The 23,355-nt window shown below is 41.5% G+C and overlaps 1 protein-coding gene across 2 annotated transcripts in view; it reads right to left on the reverse strand.

Annotated features, from left to right (window-relative positions):
• Positions 1 to 691: 691 nt before the first annotated feature.
• The window catches only part of LOC125461862 (pancreatic lipase-related protein 2-like), a 58,231-nt gene continuing 35,567 nt past the window's right edge, over positions 692 to 23,355 (reverse strand). For both annotated transcript variants that reach the window (XM_059652910.1, XM_048551155.2), the window contains exons 3-13: positions 22,108 to 22,262; positions 18,214 to 18,339; positions 12,759 to 12,893; positions 12,558 to 12,666; positions 11,546 to 11,665; positions 11,343 to 11,462; positions 11,049 to 11,167; positions 6,018 to 6,147; positions 5,808 to 5,919; positions 2,688 to 2,855; positions 692 to 816 (exon numbers count right to left, since the gene is read on the reverse strand). In XM_059652910.1, the coding sequence (XP_059508893.1) occupies positions 744 to 816; positions 2,688 to 2,855; positions 5,808 to 5,919; positions 6,018 to 6,147; positions 11,049 to 11,167; positions 11,343 to 11,462; positions 11,546 to 11,665; positions 12,558 to 12,666; positions 12,759 to 12,893; positions 18,214 to 18,339; positions 22,108 to 22,262 (1,367 nt within the window). In that variant the 3' untranslated portion in view covers positions 692 to 743. The remainder of the gene's footprint in view (positions 817 to 2,687; positions 2,856 to 5,807; positions 5,920 to 6,017; positions 6,148 to 11,048; positions 11,168 to 11,342; positions 11,463 to 11,545; positions 11,666 to 12,557; positions 12,667 to 12,758; positions 12,894 to 18,213; positions 18,340 to 22,107; positions 22,263 to 23,355) is intronic.

Here is a 23,355-nt window from a genome sequence, read left to right on the forward strand (position 1 = left end):
TCCCCACAGCCAGACATCTGACATATGGCCTTCCTTGCAATTCTCCATGCCTGTCTGCAATCTTGCTCACTCCAGAGTGCTCCATAGAGGGCAGCCCACTTTATCTTGAAGATTATAGGAGAGCTCTTCACCGTTTAAGTGAAGTGTTAGTGATCTGTGTGATCTGCTTGTTATTCTCAAAAACTGAAAAGACCTTACTTGAGCACCATGTTGGTTGCCTGCTGCTAAGGATAATATGCTTAGTGCAATACACTGCACTTATTAGTGTTTTAATCTTATGGCTGATTACAATTATATCTGAGTCTTCCTTATATGATGGCATCATCTGGAAACATTTGTACAATGACAGTACCTTTTGGTGGGTGTGTGCAATGCACTGTAGCAGTGATAGTGGAGTCAGATACTTTAGAGACTTTTAAATGACGCATGGATAGGCACATGGAGGATAGTAAAATGTACAGTATACAGGATAGATTGATCATATTAGGATAATAGGTCGGCACAACATCACGGGCCGAAGGGCCTGTACTGTGCTGCACTGTTCTATGTTCTATGCTCTTTGTTCTTTTCTCCTTAAATCAAGTTCAATGACTTGCTGTTTTAACTAGTTGATTGCTTGCCTAATGTGTGGCAATTATTCCATGGTATTATAGATCTATAGAAATATAAAACAAATTATTTAATGTGTTGCAACAGTTTTATTTACTTTCATATGTCCAAACTACAAAATCGTGAAATAATCTTTAAGGAAATGAGCAAGGCAAAATAGTTTGCAGAACATCTTCACCAGCAGCCCCTGTTCCACAAAATCTAAAGCTGCAAAACAAAATGTTATTTTTAAGTAAACAAATGGTTTCCACAGTCATGAAACATTACTTTCCCACATTTCATCAATTTGACAATATATGTATCATAAAATAGAGTAAATCGGCTTACTTTTTTGGGATGATATATTCATAAAAGCAATTTAAATCCCTTCCAAACAATAATTAAATATGTTCAATTTTGCAATGAGGAAACAACAATTGAATAATTGAAATAGGAGTTGAACATGTTACTTGGCAGAATTGGAAGTCCAATTCAACAACTATAGAAATAAATGAACTGCTAACATAGAAGAATGTGGAACCTTACTTCTTTTCACTACTTGGACGATCTTGTAGATGAACTGCTTAAAGCACATTTTCTAAAACCCTTTTTATCAAAGCTTTGTGTTTACAAGTTATATATCGGACACGTTTTTGCTGAATTTCTTACTAAGTTCAATCTTATTGAGTTCAATCAGGACAGGGAATCAGGTGGGTGTACCTGAGATGGTAAGTCTAAGATAAGCACCAAATTTCCACTGGCCTCTGGTCGGTTTGACACCCAGGTAGTTTTAACGGCCTTATACCAGTTGAAAACGGCAAGTTTTCAGCAATTGACTGGAATGTCGGGGTGAGAGTAAAAATGTCATCCACTGGCGCTGAATGTACAAGTCAGCATCAAATTAAACCATGGAATAAAAAATGACTGGTTAAAGGTTCACTTAAGGTTTTGACAACAAATCCAGTAAATATTTACTCTGGGATTAATTAAATAGGAATGGTACATTCCTGAAAATTCCCCAATCTATGAACTGTTTAGCTTGATTCTCCAGTGTTTTTGTTGATCTGCTGTTGAAGTTACAGCAAATGATTAGAACAGAAATTTCAGGCAAAACTGTGCTGATTTGTGAGCTGGTACCAGAGAAAAAGTCAAATAATTTGTAAGTTATGATTGTTGGAATGTCTTCATTCAGTAAGGGATGGAGTGTCAGGGCAGGTGTTCAATGTGGAGCCCAGAGACAAACTTGGTTTTCTGGCAGTTTTGATGAGAAAGTGCACGTTAGCCTTAATGATATTCAAGTCCATGATTCGTAAAACTTCGTGAAGATTGTTGACCTCAAAGTTTCCGGGTGCTCCAGTTTCCTCCCACAGTCCAAAGATGTGCAGGCTAGGTTGATTGGCCATGCTAAATTGCCCGTAGTGTTCAGGGGTGTGTGGGTTATAGGGGGATGGGTCTGGGTGGGATGCTTCAAGGGGCGGTGTGGACTTGTTGGGCCAAAGGGCCTGTTTCCACACTGTAGGGAATCTAATCTAATCTAAAAAAAAAGTCTAGAATAAGCTTGGGGTAAGGTATTGAGTCAAATGGTCTGGAATTATCCACAACAACTCTAATGGAAAGGTACAGAGCAGGGATGAGTTGAATTGGTCTTTATCTGCAAACCGTTTATGAATCTCTTCTCTCTGGTCAATCTCTATTTTCATTGTGAGGACTCTCATAGTACTGGTGAATTTTGAGCATTTCTCCATTTGGATTGTTGATTTTAGCAGTGCAATTTTTAAAGATCTTTTGGGATAGCTCAAAAATTCAGGATCTTTTTAGTATACTAAAACATTATTAGCTTATTTTCAGGAAAATTATAATTGAAAGTTTGAGTTTCCTGTCAAAGACAATAAGCAATGCATTGGATTTTTAATGTTAGCAGGGCATAATGGGATTGGAATCTTCTGAAAAAATGATCATCTATTTGCAGTGCTCATCTGGGAATCCGTCCAAAGAAATACCTGCATAACCAGGATCTACACTAGATATACAAATAGTATGAAATATTACAGCTAATATATGAATCAGCATTTAGTCCATCATTTAATGTGTGCACTTACGTTTGTTGGTCATACACTCTTAATAAAGTTATCATTTCTGCGCCGATTTTTGGCCCAAAAAGATTTGGTAATTTATTATTCCAGATGAATTTGACTTTCTTAATCTCCCCTATGTCATCCTCCACATCGATGCCAGCTGCGAAAGTTTTTCCAGACTCCAAAAGTGCTCTGTGAAGTTAAACACAAAGGTTAGCACCTAATCAATTGTGCATTCCAATGTTCTCCAAAACACAATGCAGGGCAGCCTCAAGTTAAACAGTGGAATAAATAATGATAATTTCAATCTTAATGGTTTTTAACAACAGATCTAGTAAATATTTATTTGAGATTCACTAAATTAGGTAGGTAAATTTCTGAGGATTGCTCAATCTATCAGTTGTTTAGATTTTTTCTGCAGTGTTTCTGTGATCTGCTTTTAAAGTTACAACAGGCCATTAGAAGAACTGCTGCAGAAAGTTCAGGCAAATAATTCTGGTCATTTATGAGCCGGCAACAGAAAATAGGGTGACCTTGAAAACTGATAGATTGTGGTAAAACCCAACTAGTTTAAAAATGCCCTTCTGGAATGGGAACGTGGCATCCTAACTGACCTTGCTTCTGTATCCCAACCTTGTAACTGACACTTAAATGCATCATAAGTGGCCTAACAAGTTACACATTTCTAAAATTGCTGGAGTGGGTGGATAGGTGGCTGATGAACGTAGGATGCATGGTTAGTAAGTTTGCAGATGACACCAAAATGCATGATGTAGTGGACAGCCAAGAACGTTACCGCAGAGTATAACGAGACCTTGCTCAGAATGACCAATGGGCTGAGGAGTGGTTGATGGAGTATAATTTAGATAAATGTGAGCTCCTGCATTTTGGGAAGGCAAATCAGGGCAGGACTTATACACTTGATTGTAAGGCCCTGGGGCATGTTGCTGACCAAAGAGACCTTGGAGTGTAGGTTCGTAGTTCCTTGAAAGTAGAGTTGCAGGTAATCAGGATAGGAATTCGGCATATAGAATGCTTGCCTTTATTGGTCAATGCATTGAGTATATGAGCTTGGAGGTCATGTTGCGGATTTACAGGACATTGGTTAGGTCACTTTTGGAATATTGCATTCAATTCTGGTCTCCCTGTTATAGGAAGGATGTTGTGAAACTTGGAAGGGTTCAGAAAGGACTTACGAGGATGTTGCCGGGGAAGGAGGGTTTGAACTGTCGGGAGAGAATGAATAGGTTAGGGCTATAGGGGTGGCACGGTGGCTCAGTGGTTAGCACTGCAGCCTCACAGCGCCAGGGACCCGGGTTTGATTCCAGCCTCGGGCGACTGTCTGTCTGTGCGGAGTTTGCACATTCTCCCAGCGTCTGCGTGGGTTTCCTCCGGGTGCTCCGGTTTCCTCCCACAATCCAAAGATGTGCAGGCTAGGTGGATTGGCCATGCTAAATTACCCATAGTGTTCAGGGGTGTGTCGGTTATAGGGGGATGGGTCTGGGTGGGACGTTTCAAGGGACGGTGTGGACTTGTTGGGCCGAAGGGCCTGTTTCCACACTGTAGGGAATCTAATCTAATCTAATCTATTCTCCCTGGAGCGTCAGAGGCTGAGGAGTGACCTTACAGCGGTTTGTAAAATCATATTAGAGGCATAGATGGAATGAATAGCCAATATTTTGTCCCTCAGGTAGGGGAGTCCAAAACTAGACGGCATAGGTTTAATGAGTGAACAGCAAAATTTAAAACGGGCCCATGGGGCAATGTTTTCACGCAGAGGGTGGTGCATGTATGGAATGACCTGCCAGAGGAAGTGGTGGAGGCTGGTACAATTACAATATTTAAAAGGCATCTGGATAGGTACATGAATAGGAAGGGTTTAGAGGGAAATGGGCTAAATGCTGGCAAATGGGGATACATTAATTTAGGATATCTGGTCAGCATGGACTAGTTGGACTGAAGGGACGATTTCCAAACTGTAGAGCTCTGTGACTCTGTAAGCGTAAGATAACGCACTTTGGTGCACGCAACATAGAAAGACAATATGAAACAAAGGAGATAATGGGAACTGCAGATGCTGGAGATTCCAAGATAATAAAATGTGAGGCTGGATGAACACAGCAGGCCAAGCAGCATCTCAGGAGCTCCTGAGATGCTGCTTGGCCTGCTGTGTTCATCCAGCCTCACATTTTATTATCATGAAACAAAGGATGCTATTCTTCAGGATGTGTAAGAGTTAGGTTACTTCGGTACTTGTACATAAGTCATTAAAGATGGCAGGATAGGTAGAGACAGCTATTACTAAGATTACAGTATTCCAGGCTTCATAGTTAGGACCATAAGAGTACAACAGCAGGGAGGTTACCATAACCTTATGGAAGAGACTGGCTAAACACCAACTGGGTATTGTATACAGTTCTGGTGGCCATACTGTAGGAAGGATGTAAATGCACTGGAGACAGTGCTGCAGAGGTTCATGAGAACTGTGCCAGTGATAAGTCAATTCACTTTTGAGGAAAGATTGAAGAAATTGCAACTGTTTTCTTGGGAAAAGAGAAGTCAGACAAGATTTAACAGAAGTTTTCAGAATCGTGAGGTGTCTGGACAGAATAACTATATCAGTTGTGAATGGATCAAGAAACAAAAGGGCCCAGCTTTAAAATTTCCTGCAAAAGATGCAAATGGTAGGGGACAAACAGAATAGTCGGGGTCTGGATTGCACTACCTAAAGCTGTGATGGAGGCAGATTCAATTGAGGAATTCAGGAGGGTATTTAATGATTATTTAAATAGAAACATCATGCAGAGTTATTAGAATAAAGGAGGAGACAGGCTCCAAGGTAAAATACTCAGCCAGCAAAGGCAAGATGGGCAGATTGGCCACCTTCAGTACCATAACCCTTCTGTTACTGTGTGATTTTGAAACCATCATTCTGCATGGTCTGCTATCCTCCCAGTACCATTTAGTGATGGGCAGTAAATGTAACCTTATCAACACAGTGTGCATCGCTGTATCAAATTTTAAATCCTCACTAAATAAAAGATAAAATGGGGATCTCAGTTTTATTAAACTAGTATGATGAAAAAATGCAAAGGATGTTCAAACACAGAGCAGTTACCTCCTGATCAGCATCCATAAACTTACTTTGCAATTTGATACTGTTGGGTATTGACATTGGAACCATACAAGGCAATACTGAAGAACCCTCTGATACTCTGCGTACAAGTAATTTTGACAGTAACCTGGTATCTCCAACCTGTTGTAAATGGTTCATAAGTTACATTACAATCTAGTTATTAAATGTACTTTAACACAATTTGAATGACATTATAGTTTGTAATGTGTATAACGTACGTGCAAAGGTTGGAGCAGCACCCGTGTTCAGAAAAAAACTCGGTTCAGTAGTATCTTTTCCAAGAGGGTAGGTATCAGCATAGTGACCCATTAGGGGGCAGCCTTTTGATGGACAACTGAAACAATTCCCCTTAGGAAAGCAAACAAAGTGTGTAGGTCTTTTCACCATTAACTGTTTTCCTTAATTAAATATTTCTAAACAACCCATATGACCACAAGCAAGTTTGGTTTAGAATTAGCAAAACATTCTAAAGCCACATTCCATCTAACCTTGGACAATGAACCAACTCAACAGCTGATATCTTAGCCTCTATAATAAATATGGGGCTAGTAAATGCCAAGGGTTTCCACGTTACCTCCAGATACTCAAGGACTAAGACAATGCCTTCAATGTGCCCGAAGAAGCAGGTCAGTAAGAAAGCCCCAATGATAAGTTGTCCAAATCTAATAATAAATGTGAGGCTGTATTGTCCCTATTTGCCTTATGTTCCACTAAAGTGATAACAAAGAAATGGCAAATTGTGTCAAAATGGCAACTTATTAAACAAAGGAAGACATGAGAATGTACAAGTAGCTCATAAATAAGTACCAGTTTTAGGCACCCAGTCATCTGTTTACATATTCAGTGCAAATTATCAGTCTTTGAAAAGGTTTGTCAAAACATAGAAGAAAATATACCCTGGTACATTTTATCTAAATGCTAAAACACTGCATCAGTTCCACCTCAACTTAGAGATAGTAGGAACTGCAGATGCTGGAGAATCTGAGATAACAAGGTGTAGAGCTGGATGAACACAGCAGGCCAAGCAGCATCAGAGGAGCAGGAAGGCTGACTCTTCGGGCATAGATCCTTCTTGCATCTGATTTTTAAAAAAAATTAAGTTAATAGCTTAACATAAACATTGAGATGCTGCCTGAAACTTTATAGGCCCACTTCCATTGCTTTATGCCCTTGAACTGATCTGTTCAGTGCTGGATTCACTGTAATTTGAGGGTCCTGCTCATTTGTATGCCGCTTTTCAGCGCAAATGCCTTATAATGTGGAAGCATTGTACTGGGAAATTAACATTGGACATTTAAAAGAATCAGAAGGACATGTTTGTACATCAGCATTAATGTAGTAAAACACTTGAGGCATTTCACAAGAGTGATATGAAGCAAAATTAGACACAGAGACACAAAAGGCCATATTAGAGTAGATGGCCAAACTGGACTGACCTATTCCCTCCCTACCTCCCCACCTATACTCTCCTCTCCACCTATCTTCTTTTCTCTCCATCTTCGGTCCGCCTCCCCCTCTCTCCCTATTTATTCCAGAACCCTCACCCCATCCCCCTCTCTGATGAAGGGTCCAGGCCCGAAACGTCAGCTTTTGTGCTCCTGAGATGCTGCTGGGCCTGCTGTGTTCATCCAGCCTCACATTTTATTATCTTGGATTCTCCAGCATCTGCAGTTCCCATTATCACTGATACAATTTTAACCTCACTGAAGAAGTTACCCTCCTCCCTCCGGACCAACTTCAGGGAATCTCTCTCCTCCATCTCCTACCTACCAACCTCATCCCACCTCCTTGACCTGTCTGTCTTCCCTGGACTGACCTATCCCCTCCATACCTCCCCACATATACTCTCCTCTCCACCTATCTTCTTTTCTCTCCATCTTCGGTCCGCCTCCCCCTCTCTCCCTATTTATTCCAGAACCCTCACCCCATCCCCCTCTCTGATGAAGGGTCTAGGCCCGAAACGTCAGCTTTTGTGCTCCTGAGATGCTGCTGGGCCTGCTGTGTTCATCCAGCCTTACATTTTATTAGCTTAAATAAAGAGATGGGTTTAAGATGTTAATCTTCGAGAAGGAGACAGGAACACAGGAGATGGAGTTGTCCATTCAGCCCATAAAGCCCATTCCAACATTCAAGATCATGGTTGAACATCTACCTCAATGCCACTTTCTAATGTTACATTCATATCCCATGATGCCATTAATTTTTAGAAATCTACAAGTTTCTGTTTGATATTTGATTGAGTTTCTAAAACCCTCTGTCAGAAAGAATTCATCATCCTCAGTCTTAAATGGTCTACCCCTGATTTTGATTGTATATCTTCTGAATCTTGTGTCACCAGCCAGGGGGACCATCCTGTCTATATCCATTCTGTCAAGGCCTTTTGTAAAATTCAATAAGATTATTTCATATTTTTTTAAAATTCTAGTGGTTGCAAGAGCATATCAGGATTTTGCAGGATAACTTACATTTGCTGTCCCCCAAAGCCAATTCAGCATGTCCAAACAGCAGTTAAGACTTGAACCACACACACCAAAGCAGCCCACTTGATTTGTGCCAGATTCACTCCTTTCACCATTGATGTACAGTGGCACCAGTGCATACCATCTGCAAGATGCACTATAGCAACTTACCAAGTTCCTCTCACAGCACCTTTCAAACCTGCCATTTAGAAGTACGAGGGCAGCAGAAGCACAGGAATGCCACCATCTACCAAGTGCCCTTGAAGCCATTCACTATTCGGATTTGCAACTTCATTGGCATTTCTTCACTCTTGCTTTTTCACTATACTAGAGCCCCTGACCAGCAGCACTGCTAGTGTCACTATACCTCAAAGTCCATAGTGGTTCAAAAAGGTTATTCACCACTACTGTCCCCAGGGCAATTAGGGATTGACAATAAATGCTGGCTTTTTAAACGATGTCCACATATTACAAATGAATCAAAAAGAGAATATTGACCCAGTTTCCTCAACCTGTACTTAAACAATCCTGCCATCTCAGAGATTGAATACAAAAGGACAGGAATAGGCCATTCAGCCCTTGGGTCTGGTCTACCATTCTTAGTCGTTGCTGACCTAAGTTTCATATTCCCACGCAATCCCTATATCCGTTGATGTCATCGGCAATTGATATCTCCCAATTTCAACATTGAATTTACATAATGGCTGAACTTACACAGCCTTATGGGCCAAAGAATTCCAATGATTCACCATTTTCTGAGTTCCTCCTCCTCGCAGCCCTAAATGGCTTGCCTTTTATTGTGAGGCTGTGTCCCCTGTTTCTTAATACCACAGCCAGGGAAATTGTCCTTACTGCATTTATTCCATTTACCCCTTTCAGAGTTCTGCAAGGTTCTATGAGGTCGCCTCTCATTAATCTGCTGAACCTCTGTTGCACTCTCTATGGCAAGTATATCTTTCCCTTGAAAAGGAGGCCAAAGCTGTACTGATTCACCAGGTGTGCTCTCATCACAGCTCTATATAATGGCAGCAAGATGTCTTTAGTTCTGTGGTCAAATCATTTTTTAATGTAGGCCAAAATACTGTCTGATTATAGCACACATATGCTTGCTTTCAGTGACTCATGAGCAAGGACACCCACGTTATCCATCAAAGATTCCAAACCTCTCACCATTCAAGAAATATTCTATCTTTCTGTTTTTTTTCTATCAAAATGGATAACTTCATGATTATTCACGTTATATTCCATCTGCCATATTCTTGCTCATTCCTTTTACTGTTCTAGATCACTTGATGCTTCCTTGCATCTTCCTCAAGTTATATTCCCAACTAGTTATCTGTCCTAGATAGGTGGAAAGTCAGAGACGTTTAGGGACTGTATTCCAGAGTTTACAGTCTAGGCAACTGAAAGCAAGGCAACCAATTGCAGAGCAATTTAAAATCAGGTAGTTCAAGTGGCCAGAATTGGAGAAGCACAAGTATCTTCAAGGATTATGGGATTACAAGAGATTTCAGAGATCACAGCTCAGTTCCTCAAGTCGCAAGTTCCACCAGTTCCGCAATACAATAAAACCTTGAGGCCTCAGGCTGGCATCTCTCTAGAGGTCCCCTGGCTTATCGCTGGGGTAGTGGATATCCTGCCTCCAAATGACTGCAGGGCTTCCATTGGGCATCTGGGCAGGGTCCACCTTGACTTTTTAGATGAAGGTAGGGAGCACATACTCCTGTATAACTCAGTATCCTGCTCCAAATTCAAGAGGAAGGCCTAACCAGGGGCAGGCAGTTTATGATTGTCTCTGAAAGCACAGCGGTAATGCTCACCAAATTGTGGTTTGGATGTCACATTGTGGAAATCTACAGATGATTGTTGAATGTTTATAACTTTCAGGAAGCATTTTAGGGCCTTAGGAAGACTATTCTCAGGAGGCATGCGTTCCAATCGACTATTTTAGTTGATGTAGTGAGCAGAACCTTTTAGGGAGGCCTGGAAACATCCTCAGCAATTTCACCTTGATGTAGGGGGTTGATACATTTTGCTTTGATCTGTGTTACAGTTCTCTTACCACCTCTCCAGAGAGAAATGTTCTGGTGCAACTGGATTCCAAAATGCCCCCTCCTTGTTTCCCTTCCCCTTCTCTAACACCCCCATCTATACCAAACCAATAAATATGTTACAGATTTGGACAGAATTTCCAACCTAAAGGCACTGGCCCTATTTACTTCTTAGTTTCTGATAAAAACTAATAAGAAACATGTGATTCAAGGGGCAAGGAAAATGGTTTAGACACAAGAGAAAAAATTGCTGCTTGCCACATGTAATACAATCTAATATGCTTCTTTTGAAGTGCATCTGCAAATATGCAGATGCTAATTCCTGGAACAATTAATCACCCTTGTAAAACTTACACAGTTCCACACTAAAGAGGGAACCACAAAATGTAGAATATGCTAAATGTGCTAGTCTATTACAATAACATTTCTCATGGCTAAAGTTGCTTAATTTAAAATGATCTGATAATTTTATTGTTTGAAATCAAACACTTAATCTTGCAGTATCGCTTACATCAGTTACTTCAAATTTTTGAACGATTTGAATCAGTAAATTAATCAAATGTTTTAGATAGCAATAACTGCAAAGATGCTCTTTACGCAAGTCCGTGGTGCTCTCTGGAAACAAAGAACATTAACTGAGCCAGAAAGAAAGTTTGAAAAACTAGATGCACCACAAAATCAGAAACTCTTAGTTACTGAGTTGTTTCAAATACTGGAGAAATTGTAAAAGGCAACTCACTGCTGTAAAGTCATCATAGCTGTTACATGGAATCCCAATGAATCCATTTTTGGTTCTGATGCTCTCTGTGTAATATTTATATGATCGTAAGTGGCTGCAAGCTGCAAAATTACGTGTACCTGTAAAAGAAGCAGTAAATATTTGTACAGTTTATTGTTGTGAATGCAAAGCCATATTTCAATAAAACAGAGGCTCTCAGTTATTAATTGACAGGTAATTCGAAATGCTGAAGTTAGTACAATGGAAAAATAATATTGGAATTCTAAAGCATGTGCTGAATAAGAAATTTTGTACCTTCCCAAATGCCATTAATGTCAATTATGGTTGAAACAATATTTTTATCACATCCAGGCATTAATTCTCCACCATTTGGATAGAAATCAAGGTGTCCAATGGGTTCAATCAATCCAAAACCTGTTAATTCAATTGCAAATAGAAAGTGATAAAAATCAATTTTAGCTGACTGTTGCTCAATGATTTTTTGTAGAAAATCTTACCAAGGTAAGGAACCAATGGTGCCCCATTAGTGTGGATAATGTCAACAAATATTGCATCCGAAATATCCAGTCGAACTTCAATGGGCGTGTTCTTAAAAAAAGGCTTGGCTGGATCTAGACCTACAGTAGACAATAAAGTTAGTGAACTGCAGTGAATACAACTTTTCAGATAACATTCATTATATGTTATTATTATTTCTATTTGGTAATGTATTGCATGCACAGTACATTTGTTTTTACATATCGGTCCCCTCTAATCGTCGCACATTTATGATGAACTTTGCCTTCTCCAATAGTAGATTTGGTTTAGTCCCAAGTGAGTATATATCACAGATCCAAACTGTCCAGTTGTCGCTGTCAGTGCTTCGGAATATGCAATGTTTGGATATTTTTGCTCCTGGTGTTAGCATCTGGTATTCCAGCATATGTAATACATCAGCCATGTGCTTTATCTATTCCCTATTGCAGTAGTCTTTACAGCTTTCATCTCTGAGTCAGACTGTCAATTAGTGTAACATTTTGGGTAATTTTGTGCTGTGTACTGCACATCACAGAAACCTTGACTGATACTTTCCAAATTTACCTCACTCAGATTCCTGATAATTGGCAGATACAGGAGATTTCATCACACGGTCTAGACTGAATCCAAATTCAACTTTCAGATGTGGAACGACAAATTATAATCTAATGCACCATTGAGGTTTCTATGCTTTTCAAAATGCTGTTTAACATTTTCTCAGTCCTTCACATATGCAGCCTTAGAAAATTACCTGTCGGCTCCTAGACATACTTCAACAAATCAAGTGAGTGTGACAGTCTTCACCTATTGTGCATGAACAACAGAACACTAGCTCTTGACATACCTACACTATTTTCTTTTTTCATTGTCAGTGGAACCCCTTGGAGGAAATATTTTTGCTTCAGTGAAGGCAACAGGAACGTCAAATTTGTATAAAATATTCAATTTTTCCTTTCTCATCAGTAAGTAGTCCCTGACAATTGAAATGCTTACCTGTGATTCTTCTAATTCCTGGAATGCGTCTTCCTGTTTCTCCAGCAGCATGACTGCCCAGGCTATGTCCAATAATATGGGTCTCGGAACGTGAGTAGTTAAATGTTTTCTATTGATATTTAAAAGAATAGATGTCAATGTGATTGTATGGTTCTTCCTGAATTGTAACGCACTATAACTCTTTGGTAAGAATGGTTGTACCTCTAACACATCAATAAGATATGCCATCTCTGCTCCAACCACACGAATGTTGTTGGCAGCTTGGTCGTATAATGTTCTTGAACCTCGTACCCAATCAACACAAATGCAATTCACATCTTCCACTTCAAACATTGCCTTAAAAATAAATTTTGAAGAATAAATATCCCTTGCTTTAGTATAATGTCTTCAATGTAGTATAATGTCTTCAATGTAGTAAAATGTCTACAGGTGAGATAGTCAGAAGTTTAAAAAAAAACGGCATTCGAAACTATGAAGAGAGTTGACCAAAGCTTGGGAAAAAATATGCATGTTTAAGAAGCATCCAGGGAATGCAGGGCATAACAGAATACTTCAAAATGATCATGAGCGGCTAAAGATGAATTGAGCTTTAGAGGCGGTGCTAGACTGGACAGGGTAGGATTACAATTGCTGCAAATAAAAACAAAGGCACAGGTAAAGATTTTAGCCACAGGTGGGAATGTGGTGTTCCAGAGATTATAGTAATCCACTATGATGGATATATCTGCTCAGTGCCTCATGTCGCAGCAAATGAATTTAGATGAGGTAAGAGCAATGTCGATGAATAGTAATCAAACCATAGGAGGCATGGGCAATGGGAAAAACAAGGACTGCCCATAAATGTGATCAGGGATGTTTCTACAAAGGGAAATATTTAGCAAGGGTACAACAGCAGTGAACTAACTAGAAGTGGATGTGAGAGGAAAAGAGATGTTAGTTTAAAAAATTGTGGAAGACCATCCAGTGTTGAAATTTCAAATCAACTAAGACACTAAGGCTGTGAGGGACTGTTTCAGCTTGAATCAAAGGTTATGGTGGAATGGATTCAAATGTCAGGTATAGAGTTTGCAGCAGAGCTGGAGATAATAACTTTAGTCTGCTCAGTACTTAACTGGAATAACTTCTGGTCAATGCAAGAGATAATATTGGAAAAGGTCCTTGACAAAACAGCAGCAGTGGAGTGGCTGAGGGAAATAGACCTGAGGGTCATTATGTCCATTGATGAAAACCATCAAGTGGAAGCATGACAAAAAGGATGGAGCCATGAACTGAACTTTGGAAGAATCTGCGGGTCACAATGTTGAGGATGGATCAGAAGCCATTGCTGCAGTTGTCTGACCACAATCAGTTACGGAAGTAGGAAGGAGTGGAACTCTTATTGTAATAATTCAAAGGTGAAGTCATGTGAAAGATAAGCATGGATCTTGGAGAAGAACGCAGTTACAAAGATCTTGAAGAGTACAGGATGATTGGAAATAAGGAGTTGGATTTGTGAGGTGCAACAGTGAAAAGTTTGGGAGAAGTCCACTCACTGTCCCGTCAGAGGTCTGCTGAGGGCAGCATTCGTTGCTTTAAGGCAAGAATTGTCTCCCTTTCTCAGGACAAAGGCTCACCTTAGACAGCTGTCAGTGAATTCAGTTAGTCAGCATCTCTGTTTATGCCAGTCAGTAGTGCCATTGGAATACAGCTGTACTGAGGAATCCTGGTCAATCTAAGAAGAGTTTGGTGAGGGGTTGGGGTGTCGGGGGAGGGGTGGTGGGGGTCAGTGTGACAATTCTAGAGACCAGTAGGAAGTGCTTAAGGGGGTGGGGCATTGTCTATTTTTGTGGGTGGATCCTATAAAGCAGGCAGCCCCCACCAGGCCCGGTACCAATCCATAAATCTAAAAACTGCTCAGCTTCATTTATGGCAAGTGTCCCCTTGCCCAAGGTAAAATACCAGCACAAATGAAAATGGGTCAATCAGCAGAAGGGTGGGCGGGCCTCCCAACAGTTCACCCTCACTTCATTTAAAAAAGTAGGGGTTGTCAGGAATGTAGAATTGAGGCAGAATCAGATTAACTGTGATTTTATGAAGTGGCAGAGCAGGCTTCAGGGACATAATGATCTATTCCTGCTTCTAATTCACATGTACGTCGAATGCTACATTACTACTTCAGATGGGTCAATGGTGGGCAAGTAGAAGACTATCCGTGGCATCTAACATAGCCTTCCTGCAATCCAGACCAGCCTTCAAACCCATAGATAGTGAATCCAAATATCCTGGTTCTAGTTTGTAAGGCCAACGGATTTAATGGTGGTGGTGCAGTTTTAAAGAGCAGTGGGTTTTATATAGTGTCCACTGGTATAGGGGTCAGAAAACAAAATGGGAAGGTAGGCAGCTAAGTAAGAATGGGATCATGCATAAGGCAGATCTCATGGGCAGGATAAAATCTGGGAAGGTTTGAAAAGAGAGAAATGAGAAACACCCGAGCACCAAACCATCGTCTCCAACACCATTCATGACCTCATCACCTCAGGGGACCTCCCACCCACAGCCTCCAACCTCATTGTTCCCCAACCCCGCACGGCCCGTTTCTATCTCCTTCCCAAAATCCACAAACCTGCCTGCCCTGGTCGACCCATCGTCTCAGCCTGCTCCTGCCCCACCGAACTCATCTCCACCTATCTGGACTCCATTTTCTCCCCTTTGGTCCAGGAACTCCCCACCTATGTCCGTGACACCACCCACGCCCTCCACCTCCTCCAGGACTTCCAATTCCCTGGTCCCCAACACCTCATATTCACCATGGACGTCCAGTCCCTGTACACCTGCATTCCGCATGGAGATGGCCTCAAGGCCCTCCGCTTCTTCCTGTCCCGCAGGCCCGACCAGGCCCCCTCCACCGACACTCTCATCCGCCTAGCTGAACTCGTCCTCACACTCAACAACTTCTCTTTTGACTCCTCCCACTTCCTACAGACTAAGGGGGTGGCCATGGGCACCCGCATGGGCCCCAGCTATGCCTGCCTCTTTGTAGGTTACGTGGAACAGTCCCTCTTCCGCACCTACACAGGCCCCAAACCCCACCTCTTCCTCCGGTACATTGATGACTGTATCGGCGCTGCCTCTTGCTCCCCAGAGGAGCTCGAACAGTTCATCCACTTCACCAACACCTTCCACCCCAACCTTCAGTTCACCTGGGCCATCTCCAGCACATCCCTCACCTTCCTGGACCTCTCAGTCTCCATCTCAGGCAACCAGCTTGTAACTGATGTCCATTTCAAGCCCACCGACTCCCACAGCTACCTAGAATACACCTCCTCCCACCCACCCTCCTGCAAAAATTCCATCCCCTATTCCCAATTCCTCCGCCTCCGCCGCATCTGCTCCCACGATAAGACATTCCACTCCCGCACATCCCAGATGTCCAAGTTCTTTAAGGACCGCAACTTTCCCCCCACGGTGATTGAGAACGCCCTTGACCGCGTCTCCCGCATTTCCCGCGACACATCCCTCACACCCCGCCCCCGCCACAACCGCCCCAAGAGGATCCCCCTCGTTCTCACACACCACCCTACCAACCTCCGGATACAACGCATCATCCTCCGACACTTCCGCCATTTACAATCCGACCCCACCACCCAAGACATTTTTCCATCCCCTCCCCTGTCTGCTTTCCGGAGAGACCACTCTCTCCGTGACTCCCTTGTTCGCTCCACACTGCCCTCCAACCCCACCACACCCGACACCTTCCCCTGCAACCGCAGGAAATGCTACACTTGTCCCCACACCTCCTCCCTCACCCCCATCCCAGGCCCCAGATGACATTCCACATTAAGCAGAGGTTCACCTGCACATCTGCCAATGTGGTATACTGCATCCACTGTACCCGGTGCGGCTTCCTCTACATTGGGGAAACCAAGCGGAGGCTTGGGGACCGCTTTGCAGAACACCTCCGCTCAGTTCGCAACAAACAACTGCACCTCCCAGTCGCAAACCATTTCCACTCCCCCTCCCATTCTCTTGATGACATGTCCATCATGGGCCTCCTGCACTGCCACAATGATGCCACCCGAAGGTTGCAGGAACAGCAACTCATATTCCGCCTGGGAACCCTGCAGCCATATGGTATCAATGTGGACTTCACCAGTTTCAAAATCTCCCCTTCCCCTACTGCATCCCTAAACCAGCCCAGTGCATCCCCTCCCCCCACTGCACCACACAACCAGCCCAGCTCTTCCCCCCCACCCACTGCATCCCAAAACCAGTCCAACCTGTCTCTGCCTCCCTAACCGGTTCTTCCTCTCACCCATCCCTTCCTCCCACCCCAAGCCGCACCCCCAGCTACCTACTAACCTCATCCCACCTCCTTGACCTGTCTGTCTTCCCTGGACTGACCTATCCCCTCCCTACCTCCCCACCTACACCCTCTCCACCTATCTTCTTTACTCTCCATCTTCGGTCCGCCTCCCCCTCTCTCCCTATTTATTCCAGTTCCCTCCCCCCATCCCCCTCTCTGATGAAGGGTCTAGGCCCGAAACGTCAGCTTTTGTGCTCCTGAGATGCTGCTTGGCCTGCTGTGTTCATCCAGCCTCACATTTTATTATCTTGGAATCTCCAGCATCTGCAGTTCCCATTATCTCAAATGAGAAACAAAAATGGGTTCAAGGCTGTGGAAGGCAGAGCCCATGAGAAATAAGGGAATTTTGTTTAATGGTCAAGAGAAAGGGAGGAGCAGCTGCTTCAAAACAGAAAATTTCATGATTTCCTAAAACTTGTTTGGAGACTGGGGAGGGATGAGCTGTAGAGGCATGTTAATACAGAAAGGTGGCAGAAGTGAGCAGAATCCATTTTATCTTTGCTTTTCTTTCATTATCTTTTGAGAGTGCATGGTTTTGACAGAGGATAGAGAACCGTGATAATGTTTAATATAGTCCAGCCTCATCTGGTGAACGGTTCAACTGCTTTTATGCCAGAAACTTTCAGGAGTCCCGAACTTAAGTCATTTTGTACTAAAGAAAACAGGATTTTGTTAGTAACATAGGCATTAGGGGTGGGACTTGAAAGATGTTTGAGTAGTTTGACAGCTATAAACATGTTGAGAAAAACTGGAGCCATTGACGAGGCTGTTGTCAACTTAATAGTGCAGCTATATGGGATTTAGAGAGGAATATGGATTGGAAAAGGGTTGGGAGTTGTGGGTCATCAGTGATCAAGATCACGGGAACAAACAGGCCAAAGGAAATGCCATGGATGAGAGGCCTGTCGTGACCGTAGGGATGGATATTTACATGATAGAAGAAACTTAGGAAGAATAGCAAAGCAGTACATTAAAAGGTGTGAAGCCAAAGGGGAGCTGAGGCAGAAATTGAAGTTATTGAAAATGAGAAGTTGCTCAATTCAAAGGCTGATGGAGGAAAGGACTGAGGATATCTCAGTGAGAAACAAGGGTGGTGCTTAAAGCTTTGATTAATGACAATGATTTTAAAGGATAGACAAGGAGTTTGAAGCTTGACGAAGGGGAGATTGTCAAAGGAGAAGAAAGCTTTGAAGAGTAAGGGTCAAACTTACATATTTAATTAACTGAGAAGTGGATTTATCTTCATTTCTGTTAAAATTTTAAGTTGATATTAACATGAGTACAATTTGTTTTCATATTTGTTGCAGCCAATACCTTGCACATGTCAGAGAGCCAAGATTCTTCTCCTTTGTCTATATACCCATGAATTACGAAACGAGTTTTTTTCGTCCGGTCAAAATTAGAATTTGCGATTGTTGAAGGATTTATTCCAGTAATTTCCTGTACAGAAAGTATCTCTGTAAATAACACTGTAATTGCAGTCACAAATAAAATTATTAAAGCAGCTACACTATCTTAGTAGAAAATCTAACAGTACAGTTCTCATATTCTTAATGTTTATGCTTTCTTGACGCATGATAGTATTACCATACTCTTGCTCACATTCTTTTGTTATTAAGTACTTACGTAGCACATAAGTAGAGTAATTTTCACTGCAGCAGATAGACTGTTCCATGTGAAATTCATAAGTTGCAATAAAAATTTTAGTGTAATAAATATACAATGGAGGGCTAGCTCAAACAAGGGCTTCCTTGTAAAACATCACTGTCATTTTAATTACTGATTAAAGCTATCACATAACATGATTGATTTCTGAGTGACAATTTAAATTTTGGATTATCGCTAGCTCACAAATTTTTCTGCCTGTACAATGTGCATCCAGATATTAGACTCAGCAATGTAGTATCACTCTTGCTTCTGATTCAGATGTTTGAGCATTTCAGTCTCACTATAGGATTTAAATAGTAAATATAAAGCTGAACAAGGTCAGAAGTCACACAACGCTAGGTTATAGTCCAACAGGTTTATTTGAAATCACAAGATTTTGGATCACTGCTGCTTCATCAGATGAAACTTATGATTTCAAATAAACCTGTTGGACTATTACCTGGTGTCATGTGACTTCTGACCTTGTCCACCCCAGTCCACAATGTAATGGTGATATAAGGTTGTAGAGCAAGAAAAATGATTTAGAATAAATCATCACAGCAAAACTGTATAAATACTGTTAAAAGTATAGGTCAGGGCAAAGATCTTTTGTTTAAAAAAATCGTTCTTTGATGTTTTTCTACATTCATTTCAATCATCTGACGTTTTGATTCCTTAAGGCTGAATGTCTGGATTTTAGCCATGGGGTAAAAGTAACATTGCCATAAGTCTCTCATTAGAGCAGGTCAACTGATGATGGTTTAACCTGAGGATACCATACCTCAGGTAAGGGGAAAAGTTGAGATGGAGAGTTTTTGTTGTTATCTCAGCCAGCGTGTACCCATGCTGTTGGAGTTACTCTGCATTGCAAATCTACTGCCCAGCCAAATGATCTAAACAACCCTCAAGCACCTAAAGACATTAAATCATTTGAAAATTAAATCAAACTAAAGAGCACTCTAAGACATTAACAACAGCTTGTACTGTTTATTCAAGATTCACATCTTCTATGAAATCTAACAGTGTCCAACACGATAAGAATGGAGTTCATAAAGGTGTCAAATCATATCCATGATTTCTTAGACAAAGCTTTCAAGATTTCTGTTTACAAGTATGTTTCCGTTTCTTTTTCTTTTCAGTTTTACTCCTTTCTCTCAGAATCAGTTGGTCAAACAGTAACGCTGACTAGAAAACATTCAGGAGGATTAAAAAAGAGGCAACCGAAGTACTTTGATTATATTCAATCCAAACCACGCTGTGCAAAGTCTCATGGGGCCCCACCATTCTCTTCACTGCCATGTTCTAACAAGTAACGGTACAGTGTGATTCAATAGAGTCTAATTGTTTGTCTTCTCAACAATATCACTGTAAGCCTGCCAACTCCTATTATTTACATTACAATTTTCAATCTTTCGATTTTAATCCTATGATGTTTTGCTTTTCCTTTAATGTCCTGGTTTCTTGTTTTTTTTCTCAGCATTGATGCATCTGTTTGTTTTCTTCCCTTTCTCATCATCTTTAAATGCATTAACATTTTCTGCCCTTCATGACGCCTCATGGGGTTTCCAATTGAGCTGCTTTTATTTTTGGTTTTGAGCTCACTCAGTTTCTCTCATCCGTGACTTTCTCAATGTCTGTTTTAGTTGTGGGTGGGCGTGGAGATCAGTGTACACGCAGATTAACGACTTTCTGTCATGTGAGGTACACAGAGGAAACTTCTCGCAATATATTTCTGTCTCTTTACTTCATTACCTTCTGTTATTTTTGTTCATAAGTCTAACCTATTTATGACTTTTCCTTTTTCAGGCTGATTATCCTTCTTTGGTATTCACTTCCTTTCCTTACTCCAGTTATTTATCGGGTGTGCCTTTTTATTCAAAACAATTCTCCTCAGTTCTTGGTCAGCTCCCAAGTACTGTATCATTTGTCCATTCTTAGCTGATATAGGAATAGCTCTGACTCACTGTTCTGGTCCAAATTAAGCCTATTCTATCACTGTACATTTTGTTGCTTCTGGCCTGATTGTGGGATGATTTTATTTTCTTTTCAATTGGACATTCTTGGTGGGGTGGACTTTACTGAGGAGCATACTGCTTGCCCCTTGGAAGAAAAGTTGATCAGTTTTAAAAATGACTGTGTTGCAGCCATAACATACTGTGGGTGTACTTAACAGGCCAAGGGTTGGACTTGGGCCCTTCAAAAGGAATCAAATCCTATCCTTGAGAGCTGACAGCTAGATTGTCTGGTTCTGAGTTTTAGGGGCATTAAAAGCTGAGCCACACCTGGGAGACTAGATTTAGAGCCTAGATGAAAAAGCACAAAGGCATGGGGTGGGTATCTTCTTAGAAGGGGTGCCCTCAAATAATTCCCTCCCTCCCTTCTGTTTTGTTTGTAATAACTTGGGTAAAAAATATGACTTTTCCCCCTTACTCAGGAGTGGAGGCAGACAGAGGGCCTTAAGTGGACAATGATTGGCCACAAACTGATTTAACCCCTAGGCAACTTACTCACTCCCTTATTGGGACTGAGTTGGGAGTGGGCATGCAAAGTATTCATTAGAAAGGTGGTGGACATGCTCCCTGACAGGTTTAAATGACTATCTCCCTACATAACTGTCAGTTCCAACCAAGTATTTTACTTCTGTTTTGACATTGAATGTTTTTATAACTTATTTTGTTCTCCTTTTTCTATTTTTTATATACTCTTTCAAACAATTTTTCGACTCAGCCCAACTATTTTCACTCTAGTTCTTTTTATATCTCTGTCTTATTCCAGTCACAAACTTGCCAATCAACCAACAATTTTCAATCAATCATTTTTCAGGTCATTTGATTGAAGAGTTTCCCACAGTAGCTACGTTGCTTGATTCTTTCCCCTTCTCCCATTGATCAAGCTGAAGTTTGGTTTACCTGACCCTCAGAGAGCAGGTCAGCGTAAGGTAATTCAGAATGTTGGGAGTACATGGTGATTTGAAACTTCCCACACAATATGCAGTGTTAAATTTGCAGAATGTCTATGACATGGCCAAATACTTTCCCATGCAAAGGTGAGCCTGATTGACAGGCTTGACTTTCCATCAGGCATGGAGTCAATTGATGACGGCTGCAGATAAGGGGAGGGTAGAAAATTTGACTGGCTTGATGCTTGTGGGAGGTTGCAGAAGGAGGTTTTTAAGACAGATGAGGTGGGTGGGCAGAAGGAGGTTGAAGTTGAGGGACTGAGAATGGCTCATGGGTTCATGGTTAGGGGAATACCAGAGCCTTGGAGCAAGGAAATTAGAAACCTGCTTGGGGGAGGAATCTGGGGCACTGCAGGATAGACAGATCTTCAATCACTGAAGCTCTTTGAGTAGTCATACCAGATCTAGGACATACACCTAAAAGCATTATTTCTAGAATCTACCAGGCTCTCATATCAATGAAGCCATCAGATTTCCTGGAAAATCCAGCCCGTTGACAAGAGACTCATAGCCTTTTTATGGCACTTAAAATGTGCCATCCACCAACTTTGATGATACGACATTTGGATTCCAAGCCATTAAAAAACGTAAATTCCAACTACCTGAAACGTTGCCATATTTTTTCTTGTCCAGAGCAAAAACCGTGTATTAATATCCTCTGGGGACCATGGTAGCTTCTTAATTGGTCTTTGCTCTGTTCCACCCCATGGAACATCATCTGTGAAGCATCCGAGTCTATTATAGCAGATTTCAGCAGCTGTGAACAGAAATAAGTTTCAAAGCAATTTTCCCAAATCAGGGTTTATTAATGGATATAGTTTATCTTTTCACTTGCATGGCTTATACTAAACATGACATTAATGAGTAGAAAGTGCAATTGAATAGAAAAAGGAACCTGCCAACTTTGGAAATTGTAAATACAAATAAAATTGTAAGATAGAAATGTTGCTTTGATGAAAGCACTACAACTATCTGCTTCCTTTTTGTGTCAACCTTGGCTGAGAGGAAGAATTCTTGCCTCTTTGAATGCTATGGTTTCAAGTTCCACTTCAGACAGTCTGATACATCAGTTGAATAATGAGTATCTGTTACTTCGGCAGAGGCGATAGCAATGATAGGGGAAGATGGGAGAAATGCTGGAATTGGCAGCAGAAGACAGTATGAGCAAGAAGAACAATGAATGATAGCACAATCTGGTAAAGAATATGCTCCAAGATTTACTGATTCTGCATTGAAAGCCTTGGTCAAGGAGATGCCGAGAAAGAAATGTTATGAATTGACAGTTGTCCACTGGGCCTTTCAGTTAAACTCCCAATAGGCAGTAGGAGCAGATAACTGTGGTAATTATTATGTCAGGGTAGTATCCTATGCCCGATCATCCTCAGGTGTTTCAATTGCTTCATCAATGGCCTTCCCTCCATCATTAGGTCAGAATCATGGGTGTTTACTGATTATTGCACAATGTTCAGCACATTGCCTTGCCTCAGATGCTGAAGCAGTCCATTTTCAAATGCAGCATGAATTGGACAATATCCGATATGTGGCAAGTAACATTGCACACACAAGTGCCAAGCAGTGGCCATCTCAAAAGGAGAGAATCTAACCATTTCCCTTGACATTCAGATGCAAAGCCATTGCTGAACACTCCACCAGTCCTGTAAATGTTGTGGCTTAAGCAAAGTGATTAGGAATTCTGAGGCAGCTATCTTCCTTCCTGTCACACTAAAGCCTGTCCACCATCTACAAAATACAACTCAGGATTGTGATCAAATACTCCCCACTTGCCTAAATGAATGTAGCTCCAACAACACTCTAGAAGCTTGACACCAATCAGGATAAAGTAGCCTGTC

The sequence above is a fragment of the Stegostoma tigrinum genome, chromosome 20 (assembly GCF_030684315.1).
Source record: "Stegostoma tigrinum isolate sSteTig4 chromosome 20, sSteTig4.hap1, whole genome shotgun sequence".
NCBI classification, from domain to species: domain Eukaryota; kingdom Metazoa; phylum Chordata; class Chondrichthyes; order Orectolobiformes; family Stegostomatidae; genus Stegostoma; species Stegostoma tigrinum.